This window comes from Thamnophis elegans, chromosome 4 (genome assembly GCF_009769535.1).
Source record: "Thamnophis elegans isolate rThaEle1 chromosome 4, rThaEle1.pri, whole genome shotgun sequence".
Classification (NCBI taxonomy): Eukaryota; Metazoa; Chordata; class Lepidosauria; order Squamata; family Colubridae; genus Thamnophis; species Thamnophis elegans.
Window position 1 is genome coordinate 62,547,310 of NC_045544.1, and position 16,360 is coordinate 62,563,669.

Here is a 16,360-nt window from a genome sequence, read left to right on the forward strand (position 1 = left end):
GGTATGAATAGTTTAATGAAAAGAAGGACTAGGGGAGACATGATAGCAGTGTTCCAATATCTCAGGGGCTGCTACAAAGAAGAGAGAGTCAAGGTATTCTCCAAGGCACCTGAAGGCAGGACAAGAAGCAATGGCTGGAAACTAATCAAGGAGAGGAATTTCCTAACAGTTAGAACAATTAATCAGTGGAACAACTTGCCTCCAGAATTTGTAAATAAGAAAGAATCGGCCCCTTGAGCCATTGAGGAAGTTATCATCGCCTCCCTCACCCAACATAACCTCTCAATCACAACATAGGGAAATAATTCTTCAATTTATGCAAACACATTTGTTGTTTTCTTTAAAATTGTCATCAGGACATATCAATGCAAATAATTTATTTCAAGTCTTTTTCCCATATCTCAACTGTGTGAAAAATTCTGATGCCACCCATCACTTTACTCCCAAACTTTGTGATACATGTATTTCATTATTATCTTATTTATTCAAGGCACTTAAATGCAATGACCACTGAAAACAAAATTCAATTGCAAGAAAATGAAATGCCTGAAAAAAACCCAATAACATTTAATGATTTAATTACAAGTGAATTTTAAGGCGCAAAAAGAAGTATAAAAAGGGCATAAGAACAAACCACAATGCAGGAACTAAGAATTTCCAGATGAAAACTCTGAAACTAAATTAAGATTCGAGGAAAATATATATTCATGCACACTGTAAAAAGGGTTTAAAAAGACACAAAGAAACTTTTTACAGAAGGAAAGCAACAAAAATCAGAGCGATAAATTTAATGCCTTAAACTGAAGAAAAATATATATATAGCTACCCAAAAAGTTTACACGAAGAGCACAACAACAAAAATTGATACCATAAAACCGAGAAAATATAATATCGAACTGGAGTGCATGCTAAAAAAGTACAATACAAAGAGACAGACAAAATGTTTTACAGAGCACAACAAGAATTCAAAAACAAAACCGAAAACTCAAACTGGAAATTGAAATCCAATGCAAGCAAATACAATGAGAAGAGCTGAGACAATTATTAACGAAGAATATGTATTTACACAAAAAGCAAAAAAAAAAAAAAAAGAACATTAATGGCTGCCTTGTGCTTGGTGAGCTGATGCCAATTTCTTGATGTCTGGAACCATTTTTGTTAATGTCATTCTTAAATCACTACGCTCAGTGATCTTTAACATGTTCCTTGACTTAGAAAGGATCTGTTGGATGGTGCTGAAGCCCCTCTCCACTAAGTAAGTGGAAGGAAAGGCTAAAAGAAGCAAGTTAATAGCAATAGCAGTTAGACTTATATACCGCTTCAGAGGGCTTTCAGCCCTCTCTAAGCGGTTTACAGAGTCAGCATATTGCCCCCAACAATCCGGGTCCTCATTTTACCCACCTCGGAAGGATGGAAGGCTGAGTCAACCTTGAGCCGGTGAGATTTGAACAGCCGAACTGCAGAACTGCATGTTGGGTGTTTCTCATTTTCACACAAAAAGCTTTGCAGCCGTAACTCTGAAAATGTGATTGGGCTTCACAGTCGTATTTCGGATCTGTCAATGGCTCTTGCAGTTTAGGAAGAAGTTGTGCAAAGTCTGCTGTGAAAGGATTTAGCACCCAAGTGGGCACTTCCAGATTTATCAGATCATAGAATCTGGTTTCCATATCTTCTTTTAGTTCCTTCAAGTGGCAGCAAAAAATGTCCAAATCTGCTTGGAGTTGAAATTCATTCACCAAGGCTTGGGAACTGATACAGCTCCTGGCGACTCATATTGCTTGCAAGGAGGTCCAATTTTGAAATAAATGACCAGATTACTCCTTCGGCCTTAAGAAAATTGATTTTATCTCCTTGCAGCTTTACATTTACTTCATTCAGCTTGTCAAAAACATCAGCGAGATAAGCTACATCCAGATATTGAAGTTTAAGAGAACTGCTTAGACTTGGATCAATGGATTCAAGAAATTCGACAACTGTGTCAAAAAGTTCGTGGAATCGCTGCAAATGCTTTCCTTTTGAAAGCCACCTTACTTCAGTATGCAAAAGGAGATGTTCATACTCCTCGTCATTTTTTTCACAAAGCTTGTGAAAAAGTCGGTTGTTCAAGGCATTCGATTTAATTTTATTCAGAGCGTTAATGACGTAACGTATAGACTCATGCAAACGGCCACTCAAATTTTTTGAGACAAGATGCTGTCTATGAACGACACAATGGACAATCATAACTCCAGCTACAACCAATTTTAGGTGAGCTTGAAATCCGCGATATTGTCCAACCATGGATGCAGCTTCGTTGGTCGCACATGCCACGATGTTTGTCAAAGGGATGTTTTTCTCATTAAAAAACTCTTCAACCTTTTTAAATATTGAAGAACCTTTTGTGTTGGTGGCTAAATTTCGAGCAAATAACAGTTCTTCCCTGATCTCTTCATTTCCATTGATGAAACGGACATAAGCCAATAACAAGGCTTCATTTTCATGAATCGTTGACTCATTAATCTGCATCATGAATTCTGTACTTTTCAAGGTGTCAATAAGCCTTTCTTCCACTTCAGCAGCCATTTCATCAATTCTTTTTGATACGGTGTCATTGCTAAAAGGAATCAACTGCATGAAAGTGCTTGCGCTGGGCCCCAACATGGTGGCAACAATCTGTTTCACTGCTGATAAAATCAGAGTTTCTCCGATAGTGTGAGGTTTGCCACATTTTGCTATCAACAAAGATACTTCATAGAAACAAATAAGCCCCTTGTCAGCGTTGAGTGACGATTTCCCAAATAACTTCTCAACAGTGCTGCGACCCTCAAACTTGGCCTTTAAGGATTGGAAAAACGATACCGGTTTGTCAGCTTTATCCGAATGAATTCTTACCAAATGGTCTTTCCGATGGAAAGGCTTCATCGCTTCATTTGAAAATGTTTTCTCACAAAGAAGACAAAACGGAAGCTGTATGTTGGAAAGAGATGGAATGAATCCCAATTTTAGGTATTCCGCCGAATATTGACGACACTTCCTCTTCTCGGCCATTTTGAGAGGTCTTTGAAATGAAAAGCACTAACTGCAAATTAAATTTTTGACCACACTGGAACACTATAAAACACACGTGGACGTTGATAAACCTAGTTTCAACAGTTACATTGACATTACAGCTGACATCACAGGGGACAGCCACTCAGCATGTGATGTTTTGAAAGAAGCGCTCACCCCTCCATCACTGCCCATTCTGGTCAATGGTGCACCACTGTATGGGTAGAATGATAGAGGCTGCTGCGCAACGCGCATGAGGATGAGTATTCACATATGTATGGTGTTCTGTACTGAAGCTAGCTAGAGGAACATTTTAAAACACAGTTCAATCCACTAATACTGAGTGATCTGATGTTTTTGTATGACAGATATACAGCTGTTCACTGTACGAAAAAAGTCTCAAAAGTGTCCCCAAAACGTTTCGCTCCATCGTCCCCATATCGCCCCCCCTTCCATTCCTTCACTCCCATGTTGCCCCTTTTCGTTCCTTCCAGCCCCCCTTAAAAAATGAAATCGACCCCTAGGGGACGATATCACCCAGGTTAAGAACCACTGAACTAGAAGACCTCCGAAGTCCCTTCCAACTGCTATTCTGTTCTGTTCCGTTCTATTCTATCCCAAGTAGAAGTGCCCTTGGTCATGTCACACAAAAACTAGTGATGTTTGTCATAGGGACAACAAAGCAGCAGAGACAAATCCTTTATTTCTTCTCAGCCTTATAAATTTTACATTCCTTACTTTTAATATTGACTATTTCTTTACTTTTCTGCAATAGATTATGCAATGTAATATTTTGTATTTTGCTTTTAAAAAAAACCCAAACGAGCAACTAATAAAGAACTCTCAGAACATCCGTACCTTCTATTGTAAACATCAGTCTGGATGGCTTCTTTTAGTGAACCAGTGGAAGTAAACAAATATTTAGGAAAGGAACACAAAACTATCGAACAGTTCTCAGCATATCTCTCTAATGCTTTCAACAGAGCTTTAAAGCACAGTGTTGGACAGCCAACTGTGTTTTTATATGTACAAATATTTCATGAGCCTTTAAATTATATTTGGTTTTTTTTTTAACAAATTTCAATTTTATATGGCTGCCCACCTCACAAGATGGAATGCGTATAATAAATGTATTGTATCAATGTTATTCATGAATCAACATAAACATTATTACTGTATAATCTAGTTAAAATCAAAATGGAATTGGATCATAAAAAGTAAAGCCAAAGTTGGATTATGTTCACTTGTTACTTGTTAAAATACCCTCAAAATACATGTCATTTAAAATGATCTGATCTCCTAGAATTTTTCACACTTGCATAACTGTTGGGGGAAATGAAATGTCAACAGTTTTGCCATTTGAAAAAAAGCAAGCTTTAAAAATCCAAGATAAATTTGATGGACTTCCTGTGGTTGGATCCAAAGAGCCATGTGGCTATGACCATGGCTTTGTTCTCTTCTGATACTGTACTTTATGTCAAACATGAAATGCATAGGATTTTCAAAAACATGACATAATATGACAAATTAATTGCAATTGCCAGAGATTAATTGAAAAAAAGAAGCATATACTGAGCATATTGAAGCCATGGAAATAACCCGAAGAACATCTCTGAAAGCCGTGAGTGCTCCATTCACATATCCATTTTCCTCATGGGCTGACTTACATTTTACTTTCAAAATTCACCTTCATACTGTCTGGTTCCCATAACCTCTTGGTCCGCTGCATCAAGGCAGCATAACCGATACTAGTTGCCCTTGCCAGATGATCACCAGACACACCACAGTGATTTCTTACCTTTACTGCAAATTCTGTTTCTGTGGCTTTGTGAATACACCTCTTGCAAACAGAATACGAGCCAATGCCAATGTCTTCCCGGATTTCATATCCATCTGTAAAGTGAATATTGTTCCCATGTAACTGCTACATAGGGAAACAAAAGAATAGCAATAAAAAGACAAGTCTTATGGTTGACTTCATCAGAAGACTCTCTAGCTCTAACAATTCAGAGACATTAGTTTATTATACAGAACCAGCTAATTACTGTAAATAAGTGCTGCCTTAATTTTGTCCAATTAATCTTACAATCCTTAGCATCCGTGGATTTCTTTTACGTCAACCTGAAGAAGTAAAGCTACAGCAATATTGTCATAAAAATACAGCACAATTAATCCAAAAATAAACATCCCATTAAAGTTAAAGCTCCTTTAACATGAATTCAACTGCTGATGATTTAATACAAATATCTCTGCAGTTTTCTTGGCAACAACATGAAACTTATCTGCCATGGATACTTTCCCAATCTCTAAGGATAGAAATTGCCATCTGGCTGGGCTGGGGTGGAAAAAGCAAATTCTATGGTTCTTAAGGAAGGGAGTTAAATTTAAAAAAGTAACTTCCCCTCCTCAGGGCATTTATTATATAACATTGATTCACTAACCAGAAGTAGCTGTTCACTGAATGGTCAGGTTACATTCCCTAGGGGATTTTTCCGGATTTTTTGGAAATGTAATGGATGATAACGATAATGATGATGACAATCATGAAGTTCATTATTTGCATCTTGTCTTTCTATTGACATGGCATTCAAAGAAACTCATCTGGGAACTCTTGCACACAAAAGTATTACCTACCACTGAACATAAACTTTCTTCTCATATTAGCTTTCATTGCTAATATGAGTTTGGGTTGTTGACCTTTCTTGTACTTTACAAGCTACAACTGGAAAGGAAGGACACAATTACTGCTGATACCACACAGCTGGGGGAGACAAACTGTGTCACTTTGCAAGAAATGGTTGCTAATGGGAACTTTCCCTGAAATAAATGAAACATTTTTCATAAAGGTGTTACTCACACCACTGATATACTTGTGGGTAATTTAATGTCTGAACAATTTCCCTTCAGCGGATACAGCTCATATTCAGGTCTCATTTAGGGGTTCACTTTCTGGTACAGAAATAGAGAAATTCTCTTTTCCACATTACAAAATAATCCATGCTGGAAACGTGAGAAATTGATGTGTGTATATCTTATTCTTAATAATTTTGATAGCACTGATATTACTAATGTTTTATATTTTAGGTATCATCATTTCTTATGCTCCTATAACAGTGATGGCGAACCTATGACACGCGTGTCAGTGCTGACACGCGTAGCCATTTCGGGTGACACGCACATGCTCCCCAAACTTGTTTCAGCGGCAGCTCTCAGCCTGGGCGGCAGCGTCACGCAGGCTGTGGAAGGAGGAGGAGGAGGAGGAGGAGGAGGAGGGAACCAACCAAAGAGAGGCTTTTACCGGGTCTGCGCCCCACAGCCAGGATCGTCCTTGCGCCTCAAGCCGTGTTTCTTCCTGCAAAGCCCTTCGGGCAACCCGAGAGTTCCGCTTGACGCCAGAAGGGCTTTGCAGGAAGAAACGCGGCTTGAGGCGCCAGGACGGTCCTGGCTGTGGGGCGCAGACTCGGTAAAAGCTCTCTTTGGTTCCCTCCTCCTCCCCCTCCTTCCACAGCCTGCGTGACGCTGCCGCCCAGGCTGAGAGCTGCCGCTGCCGCTGCTGCACAACTGAGGGAGGGAGAGGGAAAGCAGAGGTAGCCTCAAATTCCACCATTGGGACAGGGGAAAGGGCTTGTCCCTCAAGAGTGGGGGGGGATAGAGGTGGGAAGAAGGGGCCCGGCCTGTCCCCAGCGCCCCCCACAGACAGATTACGGATCGAACGCTTCTCTCTCTGCAGCCTTTTTCTGCAAATCCCAGCTACTCAGCGGGGCGTCATCATTTCCGGGGGGTTGCAGTTTTCCAGCTCAGATATCAGGATCCGCCGGGATTAAGTGGGAGAAAACGCCGCTGGCTGAGCGGAGCAAACACATCCAAAGGTTAATCTTATTTTACGAAAACACAACTTCCAAAAGTCGATCGTGGCCTCCGTCAAGAAGCTCTTCCCCCACCCCCCACCCATTCTGGGGTCTTGGTGTCCCTCGGCTAAGATCCACCCCGGAAAGCAGAACGGGGGCAGCCCTCCTGTAATTCTGGCTGGGTTAAAGAGCAGGGATGGAGGAGCCATATCACACCTTCATTCAAAGGGTGGGGAGGGGGAGGCCCGATAAAGTCCCTCCCTTGGGGTGTCTGAAGTCCCAGCTGAAGCAGCCGAAGGAAAAAGGATAAGCATCCGTCGCTGCCCAATGGCGCTTGGGGTAACCCCGCTGGGCAGAGCCAGTCGAGGCTCATCCTGCAAATGAGGGTTTCCTTTGGGGAGGGCCAGGTGGTTTCAAGCACCCCAAACAGCCAATCTCTCTCTCTCCGTCCCCCTTCCTTTGCTCCTGGGGCTGCAGAACTTTCCATGGGCTCAACAGTAATTGAGTAAAATTCTAAGCCACTGCAGTAGCTGCTTTTTGGTTTTATTTTTTTTAATATTTATCAGTCTCTCTTTTAGTTGAAGAGTTGAAGTCCACAAGGCTTAAAGCTGTCAGGTTTGAAGACCCCTGGGGTTTTTTTCCTAAAGGGTTAGGGGTGCAAGGTTCTTGTAACTTGACAGCTTTAAGACTTGCACGCTTCAATGCCAGAGTTTCTGAGCCAACATTTTGGTTGCTAAGCAGGACCGTTGGTAAGTGATACTGATAATAATATCAAGGGCAACATACGAAATCGACTGATGAACAAAGAAGTTACTAAGCAGCTATGTTAAATAATTTGTTTTTGGTTTATTAAATACAATTATATTGCAATTATATATTTTTGTAGTTTAAACTATAAATTGCACAAAATTATGTTTTTGTCGAAGTGACACACAACGCAAGTTATGCTCGATTTTTTGCCGATTTTTGACACACCACGCCAAAAAGGTTGCCCATCACTGTCCTATGGATTAAGACAACTCTTTATTTTGAGTGGATTGTTGTGTAATAGGATTTCAAATATTCTCAAAACACAGTTACAGCTTTTTTTCCTAGTATATGAAGCAGAAGTGGGGATTCAGATGGAAATGAAATTAGCACTCAGTTTGAACTCATTCAGTCTTTTGTTAGAGGCCTTAAGGAAAGCAGCCTCTAAATAAATCTAAAGCCACTCAGTCCAATACCTAGAAAACTCTGAAAGTTTGGGGCATCTATAGCAGTGGTGCAATTCAGCTGGATTTATCTGGTTTGGGCAAACCTGTAGCGGTGGCAGCGGATGGCTTTGCCCACCCATCCGCACGTCATCACGTCCCATTTTTAAAGCAGGGGTGAAATCAACTTACCTTTGCTACTGGTTCGCAAATGTGAGTGTGCATGTGCTCTTGATTTGCTCGTATGTGCCACCTCTGTGCATGCCCAGGACCTTCCACCTATGCGCAGAGCATCAAAAATGGGACATGATGACATCTGGGTGGGTAGGTGGAGCCTCCTGGCACCATTGCTACCGGTTTGTCCAAACTGGATAGAACCAGCTGAATTGCACCACTGATGTAAAGTTAGATGTTTGAAAGGTTTGTGAGGATATTCTTTTAAGTAGCAGTTTATTCTATCTGGGATAACTTCATGCCTGGTAGTGTTCTCTGCCTCCCTATTTCTTTCTGTATTTTCTCAGTCTATTTACACATTAGTGTTATCTTTGATTTGAAATTAAATGTCAATGATACTGTTCTCTCAAATCCTTGCTTTGCTGCTGTTATAAAGAAGGAAAAACATTTTTCTTTTTTATACTAATTTAATTTATAATCAGTCACTTCATACTCCAAAACCACTTGGGCTTAATAAGCCCAAATAAAAGGTAATAATAATAACAACAACAACAACAACAACAACAACATGCTTGCCAACAACCTTCAAATTACTCACAGGCATTATTGCAGATAACATGATGGATTATTTGGAAACAAACAACATCTTGCCAGTAGAGCAAAAAGGCAACAAAAGAAGGAGCAGGGGCACAAAAGATCAGCTTCTAATTGATAAAATGATATTAGAAAATTGTAAGAACAGAAAAACGAACTTGAATATGGTCTGGATTGATTACAAAAAGGCATTTGACTCACTGCCACATAGTTGGATCATAAAATGCTTAGAAACAACTGGCATTAGCAAAAATATTACATCCTTTACTGAAAAGGCGATGAAACAATGGAGAACTGAGTTGGCAGTAGCGAATGAGATCTACGGAATGGTTAATATCAAGCGAGGAATTTTCCAGGGTGATTCACTTTCACCTCTTCTCTTCATCATCGCAATGATCCCACTATCAGTAATCTTAAAAAAAATGAAATTAGGCTACCAAACAGCCAAAGAAGCTGAAAAAATTTCGCATTTACTATATATGGATGATTTGAAACTCTATGGAAAGTCAGAAATAGAAATCCAATCATTGACAAACACAGTCCGAGTATTCAGCACCGATATTTCAATGCAGTTTGGCATGGAAAAATGTGCCACTGTATCCATAAAAAGGGGCAAAATCACTGCATGTGAGGGAATTGAAATGCCCAATGGCCAATTAATTAAATGCAAAGAAAATGAAGCCTACAAATACTTAGGCATTCTGCAGTTGGATAACATCAAGCATGGAGAAGTAAAAACTATTGTCAGGCGAGAGTACACCAACAGAGTTAGGAAAATTTTGAAATCTAAATTGAATGGTGGAAATACAATCAAGGCCATAAATACCTGGGCAATACCGGTTATAAGATACACAGCTGGTATAGTTAATTGGACACAAGCTGATTTGGACCTTTTGGACCGAAAAACCAGGAAACTAATGACAATGCACTACAGTTTACATCCACGTGGTGATACTGATAGACTATATCTGCCCCGAAAATCAGGTGGCAGAGGATTATTACAAGTGAAGCAAACAGTTGAAGAAGAAAAACATGCACTGGCTGATTATTTAAAAGAAAGTCAAGAACATCTATTAATCGAAGTAAAGAACAAAAATCTACTGAAGGCCCAACAGACGAAACAAGAATACAGAAAAGATGTGATAAAATCAAGAATGGAGAGTTGGCAGAACAAAGCACTGCATGGCCAATTTCTGGAAAAAATAAAAGATAAAGTGGACAGTGAACAAACTTGGTTATGGTTAACAACAGGTACATTAAAGAAAGAAACAGAGTCACTAATCATGGCTGCGCAAGAACAAGCTATCCGTACAAATGCCATTAAGGCCAAAATCGAAAAATCCTCTGATGATGCCAAATGCAGACTTTGCAAAGAAGCTGATGAAACTGTTGATCACATACTCAGCTGCTGTAAAAAAAACCGCGCAGACTGATTATAAATTGCGGCACAATTCAGTAGCACAAATGATCCATTGGAATTTGTGCAAAAATTATAATATTAAAACAGCAACAAACTGGTGGGAGCATCAGCCTGAAAAAGTCACCGAAAATCAGATGGTCAAGATCTTGTGGGATTTCCGTATACAAACTGACAAAATACTGGCGCATAAGACACCAGACATCACACTGGTTGAGGAAAATAAGGTCACAATCATAGACATCGCAATACCAGGTGATAGCAGGGTCGCCGAGAAGGAACATGAAAAAATCGCAAGATACCAGGACTTAAAAATCGAAATTCAACGACTATGGCACAAACCAGCAGTGATAATTCCAGTGGTAATTGGCACACTGGGTGCTATACCAAAAGCACTGGAATTACATTTAAAACAGTTAAAAATTGACAAAATCACCATCAGTGAAAAGCAAAAAGCCGCACTGCTTGGATCTGCACGCATATTACGAAAATACGTTATGACGTCCTAGGCCCCTGGGTGGGGCCCGACTAGTAACCAATGCCAAATCCGGCGAAACAACTGGCCGCTGTGATACAATTGTATAATAATAATAATAATAATAATAATAATTCAACTGGAATTATTTATTTTAAAGCCTTGTCCTAGGAAAGGGCAACTCCTACTCTAAACATCCAGATTTCTGAAGAAGGGAAGCAGCTGATTCAAGAACAGGTGGTGGAAACTACTTGCCAGGAAGAATCTCTTTTACCTGGATAAACAGCCACATCTGGACAACTCATAACTCGGGCAAAGAAAATGCTAAGGAGAATTCTAGGAAGTTGGGGGCGGGGGGGGGGGGTAGAGGGATAATGATACACCTTCCTCATCTTTCTTATTGCTACCATCTTAAATTATAAGAACTTAAATTATAAGACATTATGTAACAAATAGAAGATTATTGTAATTATTATCCTACTTTTTAAATATAGAAAGCTACCAAAGAAGCTAGCATAGTTAAAAACAGATACTGAAAAACACTTTCAACCAATTCAAATGACTAAAAGCCTTGAATTATTTCCTAAAAATTGAAAGAGTAATTATATTTGACTTAATGCTTGGAGAAAAAGTACAAGTAGTGACAAAGTATGTTTTGCTATATAGAAGCAATGATTTTTTTTTACTACAAAACCCACTGTCTGTTGCCATTACTTCTTCCTGTGCTATCTAAAATATCTGAGGGCTACTAAATGTTGCACAAGCAAAAGAAATAGCAGGAGAAGTACAATAAAGTTGAGATGAACTATGAAAGTGCTTGCTTATGTACAGTATTTAGGACTGAATTTAAAGGACTGAATCTGTGGGGTTTCCACATTGGGTTTCCAACGTTAGTCCATAAAATTGTTATATTTTGAACTATTACAATTACAGTAAAGCATCAATTTAATATATTTTATTTAGCAGACATCAGATGCAATGAATATTTCTACTGAGGCATTACCTGAAATAGTGGACATTCAGATAATAAAAGAACTTGCTCATAAATACATAGCCAAACTAAGAAATTCACTTCCATAAGATGCCAATGATACCAACAAAATATGATTATTGCTTTTTAAATGTACATCACCTCTTTCCTCCAGGAATTCAAAGTGAAATACATAATCTTCCAATGTTAGTCCATAACAAGCCTATGAGGTAGCGAGTGATTAAAAAAAAAAACTAGCTCAAAGTCACCCCAGTGTATTTCCTTAGAAGATTTGAATCTCTAATCTTAGCTGTTTTTCTTAATGTTCTTTATGCTACAGTAATACATCTAGATGAAGTGATAGTGGTATAACATCTATACAGCCAAGTTCATACCTGAACAATTGGATGAACTGTGACTTTATGTGGTTCTTGCTGTACAAGTTCCTGCCCCAAGTTGGATGCCACAAAGCTGAATCCTCTGAAGAGATGATGAGCATTGGCACTTGGAGGGACACCTGGGGAATCTGAAGAGGAGATGAGAGATGACTCAAAGAATGGGGCACCTGGAGATTCCAACCATTTCTCCATTATTATTTTCCCTAGCAACGTTATAAAGAAGCAATTTGCACACTAGCACCCAGCCATGCTATTTTTCAACATGGAGACATGCATCCTTCTCCATTTGAAAGAGCTTCCCAATCTTTGCTTCAACATAAAACTGCATCAGAATTTCTAGAATGAGAGTTCTGAATGTATTTTTGCCAAGAAGAGCCTTTAAAATAGGGGTGTCCAATATTGGCAACTTTAAGACCTGTGGATTTCAACCTCCATGCTGTGTGGGGAATTCTAGGTGTTGAAGTCCACAAGTCTTAAAGTTGCCAATATTGGACACCTCTGCTTTAAACTATTAAACTACTTAATAATTAGTTAGTTAATTAATAATAAACCACTTAATATTTAGTAGTAGTAAACTATGAAAAACAGAGAACCTAGAATTTTTTTTTTTTTAGCAGCAAATTGCACAACTGCTTGTACAATCCTTTGCATGCAATATTTAGCCCACCTGAGGATTTGTGGCAGTGCAGAATTTCAATGTAAAAGTAGTTTCCAATAGGTTAGACATGAAAGAGTTAATGGGAAGCAAGTGTGCAGTAATACAGAACCCTAGAGAGGCTGGAGAGTCCTTTCAGTAGGACCACTCCAAGTGCTACCCAGAAACACTAGGAAGAAAGTGTGGAAAATACTACACAGTAGTAATTCTAATTCTCTAATTCAGCCACACCATAAAATTCCAACAGTCAGTCTATGTGTATACAAGGTAATAGATTCTTCTGGAAGCAACAGCAAATTTGGAAATATAATGGCATTTGGTATAATAGTATCAAGTCATAATGATAACTTACAAAGGATTAGTATTGCGTTGTTTTTACCCATCCTAGTGAGGCAGAAGGAGCATGCTCTGGGTCCTGTCTGCCAAGGAATGTCAAACTGACTGCCCAGGAAGGTAACCTTTCCTATTGTGGCATCTGCTCTCTGGAATATCATCCCTCTGGAGATGGAATTGGCTTTGTGCCTTTTGGCCTTCTGGAAAGCCCTGGAGACACAGTTCTATGCCTGACTCGATGCATGTGGGAGTCTATCTCCTGCTTATATTGATTGCTGTCTGTGGTTTATAATTCTCGACTGTTGTGGGTCTTACGTTTTAAAATATTTTTATTATTTGAAAGTTCTAAGCCATCCAGAGGTAACATCAACCCACCCATTTGAGATGAGTGATTATATAAATCAAAGGAAAGAAGGAAGGAAGGAAGGAAGGAAGGAAGGAAGGAAGGAAGGAAGGAAGGAAGGAAGGAGGGAGGGAGGGATAGAGTGTTAAGTAATTCTTAAACTCTAGATATATTTTGGATAGTTTTGCTAATGTAACATTACATACATTTTACAAATGTAAAAATAATGGCAAATTTACTGATACGTTTTCTTGGTAAAGTACCTGTTGGGGTCCGTGATGTGAATTCAGGATCAAAATGGAAAGTGTCCTCTGGCCGACCCACTGCAGGTTTAAAGGGTGGTTTGATTTCTCTTCTGTACAGTTTCTGCATAAGAGCAAAGCAAAACAGAGGTTAATTTTCTTGCCACAAGGAACCCTTGAGTTAGAAAATAGCTGTAGGTCAAATAATGAATCAACAATACATTAAAATAAAATTAATTAATTAAAATAATGGTTTTTAAAGCAGAAAGCTGCTTAAAGGAAGAGAAATAAAGAAAAATGCTTTGTATGCTCGCTGCATTCTGACTATGGGAAATATGTTTCATGTTTAATACAGGGGAAAGGAGAAATTGAGAAGCATCACCCAAGAGAAAGGACGAGGCGATTTTCCTCACAGGCTAAGTTTCTATGACAATCAACTAGACTTATTTTTCTTTAGGTAATATAGGTCTGTGCTTTTCGGAAGTTTTAAGTGCACATTAAAATATACCTGCACATATGATGAAAGTATTTGAAAAACAGTAGCCTGATTTTTATTAATATAGTTCATTCATTACAGAAGAGAGGAGAACATTTCCACAGAAGCAAAGCGTGCTCAGCATATTGTCCATAGTGACAGTTTCATATTCTATAATTTGAAAATGATAATGCATATGCCCAGTATCAACTACTGTAATAAAATAATGCATTCATTTATTATCTGATATAAATGTGAGCTCATTACATATCCGTAGATTTGCTCCCTGGTTTTTAAACATATAAGCCCATTGCTCAGACTTATGAATCCTAATTTAAAAATCAGCCTATTCTGTTGTTATCCATCATTTTGAGTCGAATAAAGATTGATTATGTAAAGAAACATAAAGATGGTAAAATATAGTATTTATTTGGGCACTTTGCATACTGATATGTGCAATACAAATTATACTTTTCAATTAACTGAAAGAACTGTTTGGCACGGAAGATGAAGAACTACCCTGTTTCCCCGAAAATAAGACTTTCCTGGATAATAAGCCCAATCAGGCTTTTGAATGCATGCGCTAAAATAAGCTTTCCCCTCAAAATAAGCCCTCCCCTCAAATATTTAAACACACGCACAGCTGGTCCCCGCCATTTCCTGGGGGGGGAACATGCCCCACGCATCCCACATGCACCTGCCATCAACGCGGAAGAGCCTCGTGGAGGCTGCTCCCGCAAACCCTAGCTACCCACCCCTTCTCTTAGTGGCGGCCGCAAAAAGAGTGGCAGGCCCAGCAATGCTAGCACTGGCAAGAGTGTGCCAGAAACAGAGACAGAACTTCTGGCCTCTCTGGATCAGCTAATCCGTGGGCCGAGGTTAAGGGGCGTCCTGCACCTTTCAAATAATAAGACCTCCCCCAAAATAAGGCCAAGCGCTTATTTCGGGGGTCAAAAGAAAATAAGACAGGGAAACACAGTACATTGGAAGTTATTTTTGAATATCTGAGAATTCACCATTTACTAATTTGCTTTTCTTTCACAGATTCTATTGTTAAACCAGAACTAGGTATTATCAGGGTTTTCAACTGTATCAAGGCCTCTTTGAAGAAATTTATTCAGTGTGGTTATCTATGGAGAAGATATATCAGATATATGTTAAAATAATGACCCACAATTGGCAAGAGAGATAAAACTGTTTTGTTACTGGAAAGATATAGGTTGACAATGATAATAAAAAAATCAGTTGATTTTGGTGATTAATAAGTAGGAATTCTGTAACCCTTGGATTATTTTAGATTGTTATCAAATGTTTATTCGCTAACAATTAATTAACTATAATAAGAATAAGCAAATGATAATGGATACAGCTTAATGGTATATACATGTATGGTAATCTAGCAAAAGAAATTTGGATATAAATTGCAAATTGTGACTTGGGAAAAAGATCTATAAAATTTTATTAACAAACTTTTATTTAGATCTTGTTATAAAGGCATAAGGTTTTTCTTTTGGGGGGGGGTCTGATGAGAGGAGATGGGACATAAATAGTAAATGATTTTTAGCCAATTATAATAATAACAAGGAATTGTTAATGGTCATTGTTCAACAGTATATAATTGCTATGATATTGGCAAAAGTAACTTGGATATAAATTTTAATCAGTGAGTTGGAAAAAGGAGGGGAAAGGCTTAGAAACTTTATTAATTGACTTTTACTTAAAAGATGCTATAAAGGTGTAATGTTATTGGAGGATTTTTTGAAATAGCTAATGAATGCCATTATGTGGTTGTGTCTTTAAGTATGAATGATTTGAGGTAAAAGGATGTTCAAATAATTGTAGTCAAATGAGAATTGTGGTACATTGATAGTAAGATATACAAAGATTTTTGACTTAAAGTGTATAATCTAATATGAACTATAAGTAATTACTGTGGAAGAAATGCACAGTAACCAATCGACACGCTTTCTACAAGAAATAATGAAGGATGATTCTTTGTGTTTTTGTTCAATTAATTTTTTTCAAAAATAATGATAACAACATTTTAATTTAAAACAGTTTTAGATGGATTATAGCATTATTTCTCCCTAAGATTTTAATCACAACTGTTTTATTAACTTTGACAAATACATTTGGACACCATTTGAAATACTGCCTTCATGCACACATTTCCTTACAAAGTATTTTTTGTTCTAAGCATCCAACATCTTTGTTCAGGA

General features: G+C 38.4%; 1 protein-coding gene across 1 annotated transcript in view; it reads right to left on the bottom strand.

The window, feature by feature from the left end:
* Positions 1-16,360, bottom strand: part of RPS6KA2 (ribosomal protein S6 kinase A2) — a 148,658-nt gene that overhangs the window by 22,090 nt on the left and 110,208 nt on the right. The window contains exons 12-14 of the mRNA XM_032215291.1: positions 13,688-13,790; positions 12,091-12,221; positions 4,826-4,951 (exon numbers count right to left, since the gene is read on the bottom strand). Coding sequence (XP_032071182.1) covers positions 4,826-4,951; positions 12,091-12,221; positions 13,688-13,790 — 360 coding nt within the window. The remainder of the gene's footprint in view (positions 1-4,825; positions 4,952-12,090; positions 12,222-13,687; positions 13,791-16,360) is intronic.